An 18,892-nucleotide genomic window follows, 5' to 3' on the forward strand; every position below is an offset into this window, starting at 1 on the left:
TTGCTCATTGCCATTATTGCATCATATATCCCTGAGCACATGAAGACAAATGACAGGTTTTACTTTATAAATAAAAGAACAACAGGCAAATGGACAATTTAATTAAACTAAGATGGTGATTGAGGATCAGGTGACTGAGGATCAGATGACCTTATATGACATTTACACAGAAACAGGATTAACTCATGTCTGAACATATTGCTGAAAGTTCATAAGATTTAAATATCTATGTGTTGGTTGCCCTCCCTTGAATGGACATAAATGTAAATTATTATGCAATTCACCTATTCCATTGTTTGTGGGCTGATCCAAAATTGAAAACCTCGGGGCTTCTTGTCTGATTGTCTGCCAACTCAAGACTTAACAATGAGAGCTATAAAGAAACCAGTTAAATTAGACACTGGTATTAAATTCCACCATCCCTTCTCAATCACATAGCAATGGCTTCTAGCAAAATCATTCTCAGTAGACGATAGAAATATAGATCGTGTGACTAGAACTGACTACAGGTACAGATCATGCATCTTAAGAACCATGGTGAAACCTGGAAGTCTGGAACCCAACAGGACAGGAAGGACAATTCCTCCCTGTCTTACAACATGTCAACTTGAGCAGTGCAAGGGGGTTTCATTTATCTTCACCTGAAATGATTCTCCTCGATAGATACTTGGCCATAATGTCAGTAGGAAATCCAGAGATTTCTAACTTCATTCTTCTCTAGGGTACCAGGAGAGGAGAACTTATGTTGTCCTTCACTTTAAAGGATTGAATCATATTTGCTTTTTATATTCTGTTGATAACTCAGCTACATGTTTTGACCTCTAGAATCCATCATTGCTCCAGCTTATGTCTGTGTGCTTAAGGCAGTGATTGTGTTCATTAAATATGAATTCTGGAATATTATATGAATAACATGAGTTCTTCTTCTGATTAAAAATGCACCTGAAAGCCTATTTTGTGTTTATGACTGAGAAAGCAGTCTACCTTGTTGAAGGTGAAGAGAAAGGGGGACCTTATCCCATTATCTCCCTCTCTTGTTTGTAACATGAAATAATAAAATAAGTTTTTCAGCCATTAAACGTGAATAGAGAGTCAGATTAGAAAGAATCACTCACAAAAGCTTAATACATCCATATTAGATTATGTAGCCATTGACCCAGTTAAAACTCAAAGAAGTTGCTTTGTCCAGTTTTCAACATGCCAGAGGGTAACTGGCTTACTGTGTGCATAAAAATAATACATGCAGGAATTCAGTACAAGCACACAAGTATAAACTTTCCAAATTACAATCTTTTCCTTCATTTTTTAATATTAAACATCCTTTAGAAACTTGCCACCCGAGGAAATAATATTTTTAAGTATTGAGAAATGTTGAGTGTTATTATAGCTGGCGTATTACTCAGCAACGATCTTGTATTACTCTTTTGGGTGCTATCGGTTTTCTGATCCACCAACAGGTAATTGGCAGATTCTTTTTCCCATAAAAAGTTTGGCCTAGTTGCAACATATCAATTTTCAATTTCCTAACTTTTGAACAGCTGTAAAAAATTTGCATTAACATTTTAGCTAATGAAAATTAAAACAAGAAATACTCATAAACAAGTGGTGGGAAGCAACTTCCATTCCCTATGCTGACCTCATCTCAAGATTACAGATTAGGCCAGATGTTATAGCTGCTTTCACATTGAGGATCTGCTAGAATTTCAGAGGCTTTTCTTATTCATTCATTTGTTGTGGGTATTGCTGGCTGGGCCAGCATTTATTGCCCATTCCCCAGTTCCCCTTGCTCTGAATTGTCATTGGATTATCTTCATTGTAGCTTTTGTCTCCTAGGTACTCAGATATCCCAACTCTGCCATGTATTTGGAGTCCTATGATTACGTTTAACTAGGTGGGATTGGCAACAGAATCTGAGTAACATTATCTTTAGGAAAATTCAAAAGGGCATCTACCTCTGTCAATGAAAATGCTTATGATTTATTTTCATATTATGACAATGCTTTTCAAAATAATGCTTATTTCAATGATACAATGTCTCAGTTGAAATATTTTAAAAAAACTAATTTAAAGATAATATATATGTGGTTATGGTCTCTTGACAGAAACTATGAATTCATGAAAATTAAAAATAATTTCTTAACATTTAGACATCACATGAGCAACAATCATTCTAGAATTATTCCCAAGTGGAGTTATTGTTGATCTACTGGAAAATACGGAGTTCAATTTTGCATAAAAAGAGTCCAATAAATTTTAAAATGAGCAGCGTATCTTGCTCCAAAAATTTCAAATACTGTAATTTAAACATTGAAGGCCAAGTTCAAAAATAGATCAGCAGGAAATACTGAAAGTGGAGTCACTGACTGCAGTCAATGATTGCATTCTAATTGAATAAATGTTTTTCTCAGCTGACCCAACTAGAGAGGAATGAATGTATGCTTGCACGTGTTCAGTGCATCTGACTTGCATTTTAACTTATTTGGCTCACTTCCTGCACATATCAATGATCAGGACCAAAGAACAAAATAATGTTTTATGTTCAATATGATGAATAATAAATCCAACAAGTTAATTTAAGGGCTTTCAGAGATTATCACCAGAATGCTTGTTTGATGCGGGAATCTTTGTACAACAACTTACCCAACTTAACTCATTGTGTATAGTACAAGGTAGCAATGTACAGGATGATTATAGCACAATTCACCCTGCAGACACTAGGCAAGCAAGCAGATTAAATCACAGGTAGATCAATACCCTGCAACATCTTGCAGTGTCCAGCATTTCTGCAAGTCTGGTTAAGCTGACTCAGTCCTTATTTAAGCACATAATTACATCATTGCTCCTTCAATTTTAAATCTCACCTGACCAGGAAATCACTGCAATTTCCCCACCAGGAGAAGATAAGATACAGAAGAACTAGAAGTATTTTCACATTTTCCTTGTGGAGCTGGGAGAAGCAGTTGTGTTCACTCAGGTCCCACAAAGGAAGTTTATCACCTTGTCCTAGATCCTATCTCTTCCTGTACCACAAGACGTTGTTAAACACAGTGTTGGGGTCATACCTGACTGTTTGAAGGAATACATTTTTCAGTATGAATTGCCATAAGCATGTGACCTCTGGTATCATTCCTTTCAGTTTAACAGCTGAAGCCACTAAAAGACAGGGAACGTCATGTCAGAAGTGTGCAGCTGAAATTGTGTGCATTTTGAAGCTGTATGAGAGTCAGCTATTTAAGAAACAGCATGGAATACTTAGAACTGCAGTCTGCAACTTTGTATTACTGGGTACATCAGTATGTCTTCGCATTTTCAAGTGAAAATGAAAAACAATGTGAAACATAATTGGAAATTCTTCTCAATAGCAAAAATTAAGAGGTGACCACGGAGTTAAAAATAAAATTGGATCAAATTAGAGCAGCAGCTCTATTCTCAGTTCTGGGGAAACAGCATTACAAGTCATATTGCACTCGAGAACTCACTAAGGAGCAGAACAGCCAGACTGTAGAGACTTTGGAAGCTGTTAAGACCCACTTTAAGCTTCCAATGTTATTTCTGAATGGATTGTGTTTAATAAAAGAGCTCAGGAAGAGAGGAAAAGTATTGTTCAGTTTGTGATCTTATTGAGCCGTTTAGCTGAATCTTATGTATTTGTGTTACTGAAAAAATGTTTTCATCAGAGCTAGGGCTGTCTTAGAAAGAAATCCTTTAGCGAGAGAAGAGAACTTGCTGTCAAGGAAGCTATTAATTTGTGCAGAATCTCTGAGGTCATCAATTATCATCTAGAGAATATTAATGGGGGAACCAGATGAGATGATGCATTATGCAGAGATAGTCTAGTTTAACAAGAACAATGTAATGGGAAAAAGATATATTTCCAGAAGGGGTAGCAGAGAGATCAAGTGCATGGAACGTAAATTGTGTGGAATACACTGTGCGATAGGAAAAAGAAATGGAATCACTTCACACATAAGAATTTTAACAGCATGAAGCAAAGCAAGTCTTTAAAACTGGCTATTAGAGAGTCGTTAGATGTTGATTCCAACTAAATACTCTATACAGGTTGGCATCATCTCATCTAAAGGTGATAGCTCATGACTGTTACATTGATCACTACAAAAAGAGAGTATCGTGTGACTATGAAATGTCAAATAGACATTGCGGTATGTAAAATCAGAAATTTCACAAACCCGTGTGAAGTGGCTGAAGCAGTGACCCAAACCGAAGCCATAAAAGATTGATGGTGGATTATCCCACAAGCATAAACAAAACTGACAGTCTAATACAATGTGAAGAACAAACATATACATTTCCAGATAGTAAACGTTTAAGCAAGTTTCACATTTCTGCTGAAACAAGCTTAAAGCTTCTACTGACAACCTTAAAGGTACCGACAAAGATTTGAAGCATTTCTAAAGGCAGGACATCATTGTCTGCTGAACAAATTCAACAAGGTTACAAAAATGCTTTTACAGGTCTTGGCTGTTTTCCTGTTGAATATCATCTCCAAGTAGCTGAGAGTATAACAGTAACACAGCATCTGCGAAGCAGAGTTCCAGCAGTCCTTAAGTCCAGTCTGAAACACAAGATAGAGGAACTGGAAAAGAAAGATGTAATCAACTCCTATGTCTTGGAATAACAGCATGGGATCAATGAACAAACCTGGAAAACTGATCCAAAGGATGCCAATAAAGATGTGAAGTGATCTCATTGCCTCATGCCAACTACTGAGGACATTTTGCCATGATTTGCTAAGCTAAGGTCTTTACTACCCTCTGTAATGTATGGCTACTGGTATGAAGTTAGATGAATGCAGCAGTACTCTAATGAGTACTGTTGTGAAGTTGGGTAGAGTACTTGCGGATTGGGAGGAAGGAGGTTAGAATTTGGTGTTTGTAAAATGCTAGGGGGGAAAGCATTGCATGGCCCCTTTAAAAGATCATGTGCTTTGTCTGTGTTTAGGGATTTAAAATGGATATCTGTGAGCAGCAGCTTGACAGTTTGCAAGTACATGGAGAGCACCTGAACGGAAACATTTGTATTGACATGCCATTTATGTATCAGCTTATTTTAGTGGATTTAAATTTTGTTCCTGTGTTGATGCTTCAGGATGTGAAGATGTTAACAGATATAGTGCCATCATATCCATATATTAGTTAGTACACAGAGGCAGAAGCCAGCACATGCGAGGATCTGTCTTACTTAAACAACCCTCTCTCCAGGTAGCATTGTATGATATTTGGTAACCAACAGCATCCTCAGCTGCCACTTGTTGGTGGTAAGGAAGTGTCCTGATTGCTCCCATATCTTCTAGTGATAGAGCCTGCTGAATATTTATACCAGGATACCTCAGAGCACAGGGACCATTGGCATCCCTGACCTTTTGGAGAAGCTGAGGATAGTCATAGAATGACAAGAGGTAGGCAAACTATAAAAAGAAAATATATGCAAAGAGAAGCTTTGTTTTATGATGAAGTGCAGTGTTGTGAAGGCCTATTCCATGTTTTATTATTGGAAGCAATTTGCAACAAGGAGCAAATGTTGTCTACATTTCGTTAATGAACAAATTGCTCCTCAAGCAGAAGTCTTCATAACATTATTGAGGAGCAGAAAGATCTGGATAGCTTTGTGGAAAGATATTTTCTTATTTACCTTCTCCTTAAATGTGATCTAATCCGAGGCATTTTCTCTTCCTCCTTATCATGTTCTGCATCCATCCTGAGGATATTTATAAGATTGTCCCAAGTAAACTCCATGATAAAGGCTCCACAACGAAAGTTTGGAAGCAAGAGATCTTCCTGCGTGAGACTGCTGATAGCAACTCGCTGAATCTTAGTTGCATTGCTGAGAAGATTTTTCCACTTACTTCAGACAGGCTTATGTTTGAAAGGCTGTGGATAATCACAGTTGTGAAGGCACCCTCTTGATGGTTTAACAGGTTATGCAGGTAGCTCAGTCCTCTCTTTCACATATTGAACTTAAGTCAGGTGTAATTCTGGTATAAATGCAACAGGAGATAGCCGGATTGAAACTATTGTGGCAATAGCACAATACAGGCTGAAAGTCAATTAGCCCACTTAATACAACAACTAATTTTTTTTCTTCCATTTTGTAATATGATGCTGAATTTTTTAAGACTGGAGGCCTGTGACCAGTGGAGTGCCACAAGGATCGGTGCTGGGTCCTCTACTTTTTGTCATTTACATAAATGATTTGGATGAGAGCATAAGAGGTACAGTTAGTAAGTTTGCAGATGACACCAAAATTGGAGGTGTAGTGGACAGAAAAGAGGGTTACCTCAGATTACAACAGGATCTGGACCAGATGGGCCAATGGGCTGAGAAGTATCAGATGGAGTTTAATTCAGATAATTGCAAGGTGCTGCATTTTCGCAAAGCAAATCTTAGCAGGACTTATACACTTAATGGTAAGGTCCTAGGGAGTGTTGCTGAACAAAGAGACCTTGGAGTGCAGGTTCATAGCTCATTGAAAGTGGAGTCGCAGGTAAATAGTATAGTGAAGAAGGCGTTTGGTATGCTTTCCTTTATTAGTCAGAGTATTGAGTACAGGAGTTGGGATGTCATGTTGCGGCTGTACAGGACATTAGTTAGGCCACTGTTGGAATATTGTGTGCAATTCTGGTCACCTTCCTATCGGAAGGATGTTGTGACACTTGAAAGGGTTCAGAAAGGATGTTGGCAGGGTTGGAGAATTTGAGCTATAGAGAGAGGCTGAACAAGCTGGGGCTGTTTTCCCTGGAGTGTCGGAGGCTGAGGGGTGACCTTATAGAGGTTTACAAACTTATGAGGGGCATGGATAGGATAAATAGACAAAGTCTTTTCTGTGGGATCAGTGAGTCCAGAACTAGAGGGCATAGGTTTAGGGTGAGAGGGGAAAGATATAAAAGAGACCTAAGGGGCAACTTTTTCACGCAGAGGGTGGTACGTGTATGGAATGAACTGCCAGAGGATGTGGTGGAGGCTGGTACAATTGCAACATTTAAGAGGCATTTGGATGGGTATATGAATAGGAAGGGTTTGGAGGGATATGGGCCGGGTGCTGGCAGGTAGGACTAGATTGGGTTGGGATATCTGGTCGGCATGGACAGGTTGGACCGAAGGGTCTGTTTCCATGCTGTACATCTCTATGACTCTAAAATTACGAGTGCTGTTATAAAGTGGAGGTCACACCCACCCCCCACCCCAACCTTCGCCCCAAGAACTAAAACCAAAACACCCAAACAGGAGCACCTCACCTTACAATCTGTAAAAAGAGTGTGAAAAGTGGTGTAATCTGGCTTTCAGAAACTTCTTTGGTTAAATAAAAGAAATCCCTGACACTCACTTTAAAATCAACAAGTGACAATATATTGATCTAACTCTAACAGTGAACAAATCAACTAAACTATTAACAAACAGAATAAATCCTCTCTAACCACTAACTATTCCCAAATAAAGCAAGAGTCTACTAGTTTACTGTTCCAATAAATATAAGTCCCACTTACATATTAAAAAAAATTATTATAGCCAGGTTACATGTCTTCCACAATGTTCTGGGCCTTCTCTGTCGATTCTTCTGTCAGGAATATTAACTGGTTGTGCTGTTGGTACTGTTTTTATTGAGATGGTGCTTTCTCTAAGATATAGAGGAGATTGCGAAAGCCAGTAATTCTCTCTCAAGAACTGAGGGCTATTAGGTCTGGCTGATGGCAGTTAGTTCTGTGGTCTTTATCCAGCTGCCCCCTTCTTTTTATACCTTTGATAACATATCAATATTTCTACAATAAGATTAGTCCTATGTTGTCAAAACCATCAGCTTTAAATTTAGTAGGTTTTTGTATCTAAGTACCTGGTTCAAATTGATTAGCTAAATTAGAAAGCCTGTTGTCTTGGTTAAAAAAAGTTACTGCTTGGCCTGCTAATTGTAAGATATCTGTTTTTTAAGGGTTTTGCAATTGGTCTCTTAAAATCTATCAAAACTATTATTTGATAGGTTACAAGAATGAAATAATCAAAAATTGTTTTAGGCTCCCAATACATCTCTGGAGTTACCATCAAGTTAACCATTTTTTTTGCTTGAATTTAAAAGCTGCTTATGGCAGTTGGAGGTGGGAGTGAGGGTTTGCTATGGGGTGGCCCGGGAGAACACATTTTTCCAGGTTAACAAAGCAGTATATTGTAAGGGTGACTGTATCTGCTTATACCAAAATATCCATGTTTGTTTATACAAAATGGTCAACAAGGGAAAAGTAGAATTAAACAACATGTCTGCTTATACAAAATGGCTGACAAAAAAGATGGGCAGCCTGCCCCAGCACTAAAACACTAAATGGCTGAGAGGAGATAAACAGGACAAAGAGCCTGTTCTAATCATTAAGTGAAACAATGGTACCTTTGAACAGAGTTACTCCAAAGCCAGTAAAACAAGCCCTGAGCAGCAATCATCCCAGACAATTTTGATAAGAACACACCTATAAAACAAACAAGTAAGTACACCAAGCTTCATTAATGGAAGAATAACTGTCCTAGTAAATGAATGACAAGTGCAAGATATGGCTTGTTAACTCCCTAGACAGCTGCCAGAACAACAGTTAGTTATTCTGTAGTAAGTAGCTGTTTCTTTGAAATTAATTACTCACAATATTAAACAATAAGTTCTAGTTAAAGATTCTCCAGAGAATCGTAGGGATGGCTTTCAACATAAAAATAGATACTTAAAACCAAAACACTTATGCCTATATGTGAAAATTAATTAGTTTTAGGAAACATTTTCTCCAACACCCTGAACAAAATAGATTGTTCACGGCCCAAAGTAAAAAGTAAAAAGAGTAGAAATAGCTGTATCTAACTTTACACTTCATAACTAACTTCAGAACAGAAATCAATATTACAATCTCATAGCAACTAGTCTGTTGTATGTTTACATATATAATTAGGACAGTGGGAAATATAAGAAGAGTAACTGAATGGAATACAATGAACAACAAAATTCAAACTGTCCTTAGAGATAAGCCAATCTGAGACAGATCAGAGAGAGTATAGCCATTGATTTTAGAATGCAAATGAATACAATGCATCAAAAGATCCCAAAGCCTAGAGATTATAGTGTCTGTTGAACACTAGAAGATTATGAGAGCCTGGGCTGTCTATAGGAATGCCCATCATCAATTAGGTGCTTTACAGGATTGGGTGCATGCCTTCAGAGGGAAGGGCTGTAACCACATTGTATGTGATCATACAATTAGAGTGTGTCATCGATCTCTCTTCCGATCTGAGCTAAAGATAAAGAGAAAAATTGCTTTCTCATGTCAAGGTCATATTCGGGAAAGATACTTTGGCCCTCAGCATGCATTAACTGGCTTCTGTTTGAATAAACATCTTCCACTTTCCTGAATCCTGCTTGCCTCCTGAGTTTTCATTTCCAGTCGCGGTTATGGTCTTACACATAGGAATGTCCAAATGGTATGTATCATGTATGTACATTTACTTCAGTGTTAGATGTGATTTCAGTGCCATGATTCCATTATCATTTGTCCAGATGATATTGCAAAACATGTCTGCAAGTATAACAATGTCTGGTGTTTCTTAGCTCATTTTTACAGATGTAAATCAAAAGGCAGGCTGTAGTAGCAGCAATGCAAAGGGTGGCATATAGGTTTTATTCCTGAAGTAACATCTCTGTTATATAGGGGTAAGTTTTCAACCTGGGCTCTCTCAGGGGTAAAATTGGTGTAGTGGTTCACAGCCCATTAAATAAACGGGCAAACTTTCATTTCCATCAATGTAAAAAATTATCTCCATCCTTATCTAACAGTCACACTTTATCTAAATTCCTAAAAAAAAGTCATATTTGACATGTTTGCATATCGCAGATTACTTTTATGATGGCATTACTGTCACATTACAGTCTTGTATTGTAAGCATTTTAATTTTATTTTCTATTATGAAAGGATGGGAGTGGCTGAAATGCCACATGAGCATCATTACGTACCAGGTTTATTCTGTAACAGTGGACTGAGTGCTTATGAGTTCTAGCTCTGTTCGAATTTGCAGGATTCAATGATTAATCAGACAAACAGTCAATATTTGTTTGCTATTTTTGGGGAGAACTTCTTAAAGATATGACTACAAATTTTAGCTACTCTTCTTCCTTCCCTATACTCTCAAAGGAATGATATCTTTCATCTAGAGAACTATGAAGAGTTTCTTTTTGTGAGCAGTTAACTCCTGAGGTTGCACAATAGGTTTTTCAAAAGAAAAGTTCCAGTCCTTGTGATTATCTGGGATTAAATATTTGCTGCATGTCTTCCTGAAGGAGTTGCTTGTAAACGCTTACAGTTGTACAGCTGGGTCTGAATTGCTATGTCTTCAGAGAAAGAAGTCCATGGGCTAAATAATTATGGATATATAGTAAGTATCAATTATTTTCTGAAATAATGTGTTTTTCTTTATATTGTAAATATGATGATGTTCCAGTAAATATTAATGAAAAGTAATGAGAATTTTTCTGCTACTGATATAAAATGTAATTGTTGTTCATTTGTACTCCTGAAAAATAATCTAGTTGCTAGTTTTTGTGTTCTTCACCAACTTCCCTTTTATGTTAACGTAGGAATCCATACCTTTTAGTATATTCTCCTTGACCCCTTCTCAATATTCCTGCCCCATATGTACTAAATATGCTTAAGAAATCAGGAGGATTTTCTGTTAGGTACCAAATCTACGATCTGCCATCCCAATTTCCAATAAATCTATGAAATAAAATGGTGATTACGTGAAGCCGAATTCAGCCATAAAGACATCATTCACACACCAGCATTTAAGTCATAGGCCTTGCATAATGTTGTCTTGAAACTACAGACATACAAAAGAAGTTTGTTCTCTCTCCATTGTTCAATGTTTGGGGATGGTTTTAACCAGAAATAACTGCAATACCTATCATAAGGCTTTTATTTTGTAATCACGGAGATGATCTTAAGATCACTTTTCAAAATTCTGGTAAGGAAGTTCATTCTGTGTCATTAGGGGAACTCTAACCTTAACCTTAACCTGAACCCTAACCCTACATTTTCTTTTCAAATACCCAGTGTGTAGTGATTGTAACGAGGTTAGCCAGGTTGACCTTGTACAGTATGAGTTCTCTGACTGGGGCTGTTAATCTGGTCCAATCAGGGACCCCTGGAGTGTCAGACATCCTGTTCACGCTGAGAGCTGGCTCGAAGAGAGAGTAATCAGTGTCAAGGACTCTCCGTGTTTAAATAAAGAGTGTCTTGGTGGAGGGATACTGGCCTCTGTGGAGTTATTTCAATAGCAATAAGAGAAAAGCAAACTCCTGAAGAAATTCACACGCAATAGTTATCTTTATGTTGGGGTACACATTTCTGGCATCATGCCGTGATTTTGAAAGCTCGACTTGTTTGATCCTGCTGTTGAAGACTGTGCCCAGAATGTGGGAAGAATGTGTTATTTTTTCTGTGCAAATGACATCGGGATAGCTGAAAAGCAATGAGACACTTGTGGACCCACTGCTTTTTCAGTTATTAGAAGCCTGACTTTCCCTGAGGCACCAGAAACTTTCAAGAGTTGACAGATTTAGTTAAGGAATATTATAACCCAAAGCCTCCTTTAATTCTGAGACACTATTGGTCTTACTCAGCAACTCCAGAACCAAGGGAACCCATATTGGAATTTTTGACTAGGTTAAGATGACAGGCAGAAGCATGTGACTTTGGTTTAACTCTTACTGAGATACTGAGAGACTGTTTGGTATGTGGAATTAATGATGTAATAATGCAAAAGCATTATCAGTTGAAGCCCAGCTGGACTACCAACAGGATCTACAACCAGCTTTATCATTGGAAAATGCGGCAAGTAGAGCTTGAGTTGCAGAGTATTCCGATGGAGGTGGATTCCATTGCCAGGGCGATTAAGCTTGGGTAACACCACTTGAGTGAAGGTAATTGCATAGCTTTACTCATGATATATCCTGAATAGAGGGACTCTAGGTCAGCCCACAACAAAATCCTAAAACAAAGCCAAACCTTGTCAAATGGTTAAAATTTTCTGCAGGACCTGGGCCAGCAGGCTATTGTAGTTGCTGCTTGTATGTGGACACAAGACAGCAAAAAGGTCCCACTCAACCTATCATAGGCCGGTATCCAGGAGAGTGCACACCCTGGAAAGTCCAACTACATCTCATTTGGAACAGTTAAATTGCTTAGCAACATCCAAATCAGAACCAAACAAAATAAACATCTGGTTAAATTGTTATCTGGTTCAAATGGAGGTCGATATGGTGAGGCCGTTTCAACAATGGCAAAAGCTATCTTTAAACAAAATTTGCCCCAGACTCCAACTCTTAAATTTGCACAAGACCTCGGTGAGATGGAGAACCTACACCGGGAAAGATTTACAGATTAAGGGTCAACTTTGGTTCTGGCCTCTTATGACAGGCAGCAGGTTCAGTTACCACTGATTGTATAAAAGGCTCAGGTCCAAGCTTGATGGGGCAAAATTGGTTGAGAAAGATTCACTTTGATTGGCTTAACATTTTTCAATTAGAAAATGGCTACTTGTGTGAAGTCCTAATTAAAAACCCAAACATTTTTCAGGAAGGTCTAGAGACTATCATAGGAGCCAAAACCACTTTGCAAGTTGACCAGAAAGTGATTCCACGATTCTGCAAGACCTGCCCAGTGCCATTTGCCTTACGTGCAAAAGTAGAGGCAGAACTCAAAGGGCTGGGAAGCGAAGGAATCTTCAAACCAGTCCAGTTTGTGGAATGGGCAGCACTGGTTATACTGATTGTGAAGCCCAATGGGTCAATTTGCCTTTATGGGGATTTTAAACATATGGTAAACCACTTTTTGCAGCTGGATAAAGACCCAATCCCTCACATAGAGGATTTCTAAGCAATGCTGGCAGGGCAGGGGGGGGGAAGCTGATCTTCACGAAGCTGGACATGAGCCATGTGTACTTATCATTGTGGTTAGATGAGGAGTCCCAGAAGTATGTGACAATTAATGCCTATAAGAGTTTGTACCAATATATTAGACTGCTATCTGGGATATCGTCACCCTGTGCAATCTTTCAGCAGATGATGAAGTACATTTTACATGGAATACCACAAGTCACGATTTACCTAGATGACATGCTAATAACAGGAAAGACCAATAAGGAGCACTTAGAGAATTTGGACATAGTCCTTAGACATTTCCCCTAGGAGGGCATATGCCTAAGAAGGGAAAAGTGTGTGTTTCAGGCACCCCAAGTAACCTCCTTGGGCTCCAGAATTGACAAGACTGGATTACACCCGTTGGAATATAAAGTGAGGGTAATAAAGGTGCCCCGACTCCCACGTCTGTACCGGAGCTTAGGTCTTTCCTTGCACTGGTGAATTATTACAGAAAATTCATACATGACCTGGCAATCACCCTGGCACCTTTGCATCAATTCCTAAAAAAAGTGTCAGCCTTGGAAATGGTTGTGTTGCCAAGCCATAGCTCTCAGGGAGGTGAAGAAACAGCTATCATCCTCTAAGAGATCTGGTATTGACATGCGATGCCTCCCCATACGGCATCGAGGTAGTATTAGCTCATAGGTGGCCCAATGGAGAGGAACGCCCAATAGCATATGCATCCAGAAGTTTGGCTAATGCAGAGTGTAAATACACACAGATAGAGAAGGAAGGTTTGGTGGTCATATTCGGAGTTATATTTGGAGATGCCCCAGGTGCAAGAGGGAAGCAATTGTGCATTACACGCTGCCTGTATCTGAGCACAGTTGGAGGAACCTGACCCATTGCTAAAATGCCCCAGAAGGAGCCATAGATTAAAATAAATAGCCTATGTCCTCTGACTCAAGGTGGGGGGGGGGGGGGGGGGGGGGATGTAGTGATTGTAATGAGGTCAGCCAGGTGGATCTAATGGAATATGAGTTCCCTGATTGAACCAAATTAACAGCCCCAATCAGGGACCTTGGCTGACAGACATAGATAGGAGCGTCAGAGGTTCTGTTCACTCTGAGAGAGCTGGATCAGTGTTAAGGACTCTGTACATGTAAATAAAGGGTGACTTGGTGATGTGCCTCTGTGGAGTTGCTTCACAATGAATCAGCATGCCTGTGCAAGCACCAGGTATTGGCTCAGCCAAAGGAAAATGCTGCTAATGCTGGGGTTAGCTTAGTCTGATGCTTGGTTTGTGAATCAGAGTAATGGCAACAGCATGGGTTGAATTCCTGGACTATTTAACGTTATAATAAAGGACTCTCCTTCTCAATCTCCCCACTAGCCTGTGGTTGGTGACCCTCAAATTAATCCATCAACAGTCATCTCTCTCTACTGAGAGATCAGCCCTATGGTCAGGTTGGACTATGGTGACTTTACTGCAGATGCTAAAAATCTGAAGAAAAGTTGCTGAAAAATTCTGTGGAAAGAAACAATTAATTTTACAGGTTGTGGGCAGCACGGTGGCACAGTGGTTAGCACTGCTGCCTCACAGCGCCAGAGACCCAGGTTCAATTCCCGCCTCAGGCGACTCTCTGTCTGGAATTTGCACATTCTCCCAGTGTCTGTGTGGGTTTCCTCCGGGTGCTCCGGTTTCCTCCCACAGTCCAAAGATGTGCAGGTTAGGTGAATTGGCCATGCTAAATTGCCCGTAGTGTTAGGTGAAGGGGTAAATGTAGGGGTATGGGTGGATTGCGCTTCGGCGGATTGGTGTGGACTTGTTGGGCTGAAGGGCCTGTTTCCACACTCTAAGTAATCTAATAATAAAGTAATCTAATCTAATAATAGACTCTCTCCACTGATGCTGCTTGATGTGCAGAATTTTTCCAGCAAGTTTTGTTCGTATTTTACGCTGTCATATTGATCAGGGAGAGCTCATGTCCAGTAATCCAGATATCATTACCTCAATCAGAGATGCTGGAATTAGCTTCTGGGCCACTGACTGTTGAGTGGTTAAAAATTCTGAGAATTTCCTCCAAACTGTCAGTGTACTGTCACCAAACCAATCACAGCTGTTCACACCTCCACCTTTACAGCGATTCTGAGGAGTGGATGAGTCTTGCCAGCAATTTCCATGTCTTGATTGTTCTTGATTGTTACCTAACAACTCATGCCTGAAAATGCCCACATTCAACATGAGGCAAGAGTGTGCTGTACTGCACGATACCAGTTAAAAGACTGGTCACCTAGATACAAGCATGAGAATTGAATTATTGGCAAGGACTTCTGTTGCTGTGAAACTATATTCTAACATGCGTCACTGCCTCAGGAACCGAAAGTAGGAATGGGCTGGGAGGTTGGCTGAAGAGTATTCCCTAAACTTGTTTTACTTTTTTTAATTTCAAAAAGATGTCACAATATTAAATTTCTACACCTGTCCTGAAAAATAAGTTTTAAATTAAATCTAAAATTAAATGTTTGATAATTCCATAGTCAATCTGCAAGTCAACCTAAATTCTGATTAACTCAATAACTAATTAACTCACCCTGATAATTAAATATTTTGCATATTGTTCTATGTCTTTTGGCAAAACATAAATGGCAACAGGTTAAAACTGGTCAGAAAGGATTTAAGACAACTCATTGCAAGTAATTTTTAAAATAATTTAAATTGTTCTGTGGGTCATACACTTTTTAATTATCAATTAGAATGAAGATGGATACACTCACCAAACCAGTAAAATGGAGAAGATGGAGGACAACAGACTGTCTTCATTGAAGAAGAATGTGAACAAGATGACTTACTATGTCACTGATGTTCCTCCCTGGTATTTATGTATACTTCTTGGCACTCAGGTAAAAAACAGAGAGAGAGATAACAAGAGACAAAATCCTTTCCAGTCTCACGCCATCCTTACTCAGGCTGACATAATTGTGATATCATTGTTGCTGGTTTAGAATCCTGGAATTCCCTCCAAACTGTAGGTGTACTGGCATCAAACTAATCACAGCTGTTCAAGAAGGAAACACCCCACCACCTGTACAGGGATTCCGAGGAGTGGATAAGTCTTGCCAGCAATTTCCACACCTCAATAATTAATTTTTAAAAATATATTGCAATGTGCTTCACAACAATTAAATACATTCAAAATATAGTTACTATTGTCATAGATACAAGCACAGCAACCTATTTATATTTAGCTAAATTAAAGAAACATCATTTCAGTAATCTTGCTCTCATGTTTTTGTTGAGAATGCTGGCACATCATATGTCAATGGATCTTTAGATTTTATTTAAAATTTTATCAACAGTTCTCTAGTCCTTCAACACTGCACTGAAATGCCAGCCACTGATGCCACTGAATCATCTGCTTAATGCCATAGTGGAACTCTGAAAGGAAACTTAACAAAGGGAGGAAAATTAAGAAAGAGAAAAGGAAAGAAAATGGAGAGGAGATGCAATGATCACTGGTTGTTCGATCACCAATGAACCAACAATCAGATCTATTCAGCTCTTCTTCCTCTCTTTGAACATTTCGGAGACAGGGGAGAATGACTAAGAGCTCCATTTCCACAAACGATGCAGTGACCCTTAACAGTATTTATTGATGAATAGGGAAAATAAAGGTTTTCTTTGCAAATTTTATAAGTGACAACATTCCTTTGATACTAAAATGTAAGAAGCAAAATAAGTAATAGTAGATACTCATCAATAGCGATTTTCAAGAAACTTGTGAAGGAATTTAAAGTTCTGTTTGAGAATACCAGCTGTTAGCAATGATTCTAATTTCTCAGTTACATCTCCCCAAGAACCATTTTTTGTTTTTCTACACGTGACATTGCCACCTTATTTTGATAGATCATCCTATTATCATTTAGTTTCTCATAATTTTCACCTTATCATGGACATTCCATTTTGTTCTCCCTTCCCACCACCCTTTGAAATTTACCAGTATTTTCTGTTTTCATTTTCAGAGTCTGTTGCATTTTGCTTTTGATTAAAATTCTATTTGTAATGACATTTTCTCCAGCATTATCTGACTGCTTTGGGAGGTACTGTAGCCATCCCTCTCCTTCTGTCTCGGGAGCTCTGTTTGCAACACGACCTCATCACACAGAGCTACCTTATCAGCACCATCTTCTTTGTCTCAGGAATCTGCACGCTACTTCAAGTTCTTTTTGGGGTTAGGTAAGATATCAATGTATTTTAATTTTCAACCTTTGTCAACAATCAAAACTAATTTTTTTCTATTTTATCACAGAGCTTTCATAAAATATGGCATAGTGCCCCCCCCCCCCCAATCTTAGAGTCAAGATTAGAGTGGTGCTGGAAAAGCACAGCAGGTCAGGTAGCATCTGAGGAGCAGGAAAATCAACGTTTCAGGTAAAAACCCTTCAAGAGGAATCAGGAAAGCTCTTCATCATCTAATTCCTGATGAAGGGCTTTTGCCCGAAACGTTGATTTTCCTGTTCCTCGGATGCTGCCTGCCCTGCTGTGCTTTTCCAGCACCACTCTAATATTGACTCTAATATCCAGCATCTGCACTACCCACTTCTGTGCATCAGACATAGCCTGTTAGAATATTGTAATGTTAATCATTATATCTCAGAAGACTAGAATACAAAAAGAGAACAAGTTATGCTCAAACTGTACAAAGCTCTAGTCTTGAAATAATTATTTCAGTTCTGGGCACCACACCTCAGGATAATGTATTAGTCTTGGAGGTACAGATTAACTGGAATATAGCCTGGATTCCAACGTTCATATTACAAGGTGAGATTCTACAAACTAGAGTTGAATTGCTCAAAATCTAAAAGGTTGAGTTGTGATTTGATTGATATGTTCAAGTTATGAAGGGAACTACGGAGAGATGATAAAATGAAAACTTACTTCAATTAAAAAATCAGTCTAGCGCTGCAGCACATAGTCTAAAAAATACAAAATTTCAAGCAGAGAAATTTGCAAAACAGTTCAATTAATAATTTAAAATCTGAGATTCATGAAATTTAGCGACACTAATACATAATAGGAAATGGAACAAAAGAAGTCAGGTTGAATTAAGGCACAAATCAGTCAGTAGCTACCTGAGTTGTGAAACAGCCTTTCCCTATGTTCCTCGTCAGGATGGTTGAGAACATTTTCAAAGAATACAATGGCAAGCAACAAAGCAGTTTCCATCAGTGCTGACATCTTTAAAATCTGTTTATCTTTTCATGACTCATACTAGCAACATCTATCATTTATAACCAATGATCAATTGCAAGACAGCGGGTATGACCTTGCCCAGCTGACCCAGGAATAATTACTGAGCATCAAATTTGTACTGAAACAAAAATGGGAGTGCTTGAGTTCAGGTATTTATGACTGTTTGACATTGCTTATGAAATCTGTGAATCTCTCATTTCCCTCAGCAGTTTTGATGGGCATAGGTGATGTGCCAATGGTGCACTTGTTAACTTTAAATAAAACAGTGTCAGCTGTAACTGTTCTTTGACAGCCAATAGTATTACCTAGTCTGAGATCAATTTTTTAGGCTCATATATAAATCCATTAAAAAAAAACATGAATTTGTGGCGCTTACTGTAACAAGGAGAGTTGACCAATTTGTTATGTTTGTTTCAGGTTGCCAATTCTTCAAGGAGGGACATTTGCTTTCCTAACCCCTACCTTAGCCATGCTGTCTTTGCCTCAATATAAATGTCCGGAGTGGACCTACAACAAAACACTAGTCAACGTCAGTGATCCAATCTTTATAGAAGTTTGGCAGACACGTATACGCGAGGTACTTCTAAAACAGCAGCTATTTTTTGTCTCACCACAGTGGATTAATGACCTTTCACCTTTAGCACTTGGGCTTGACTCAAGTCCATATTGATGAGCTGAAAGCTTTCTCTTGCAACAATGGTTGTCTGTACAAGGAGTGGGACAGATTTCATGTAATTTCTATTGGTC

General features: G+C 38.7%; 1 protein-coding gene across 2 annotated transcripts in view; it reads left to right on the forward strand.

The window, feature by feature from the left end:
• Positions 1-9,314: 9,314 nt before the first annotated feature.
• slc23a4 (solute carrier family 23 member 4) overlaps positions 9,315-18,892 on the forward strand; it is a 45,915-nt gene continuing 36,337 nt past the window's right edge. Inside the window, exons 1-4 of one of the 2 annotated variants that reach the window (XM_043709380.2) lie at positions 9,315-9,458; positions 15,649-15,795; positions 16,971-17,128; positions 18,563-18,722. In XM_043709380.2, the coding sequence (XP_043565315.1) occupies positions 9,456-9,458; positions 15,649-15,795; positions 16,971-17,128; positions 18,563-18,722 (468 nt within the window). In that variant the 5' untranslated portion in view covers positions 9,315-9,455. Of the gene's footprint in view, positions 9,459-10,026; positions 10,407-15,648; positions 15,796-16,970; positions 17,129-18,562; positions 18,723-18,892 lie in introns of those variants that run through there. The other variant, XM_043709379.2, reaches the window with a different exon arrangement.

This window comes from Chiloscyllium plagiosum, unplaced genomic scaffold (assembly GCF_037043375.1).
Source record: "Chiloscyllium plagiosum isolate Xiang-an unplaced genomic scaffold, Cpla_swu_hap1 HiC_scaffold_19, whole genome shotgun sequence".
Classification (NCBI taxonomy): domain Eukaryota; kingdom Metazoa; phylum Chordata; class Chondrichthyes; order Orectolobiformes; family Hemiscylliidae; genus Chiloscyllium; species Chiloscyllium plagiosum.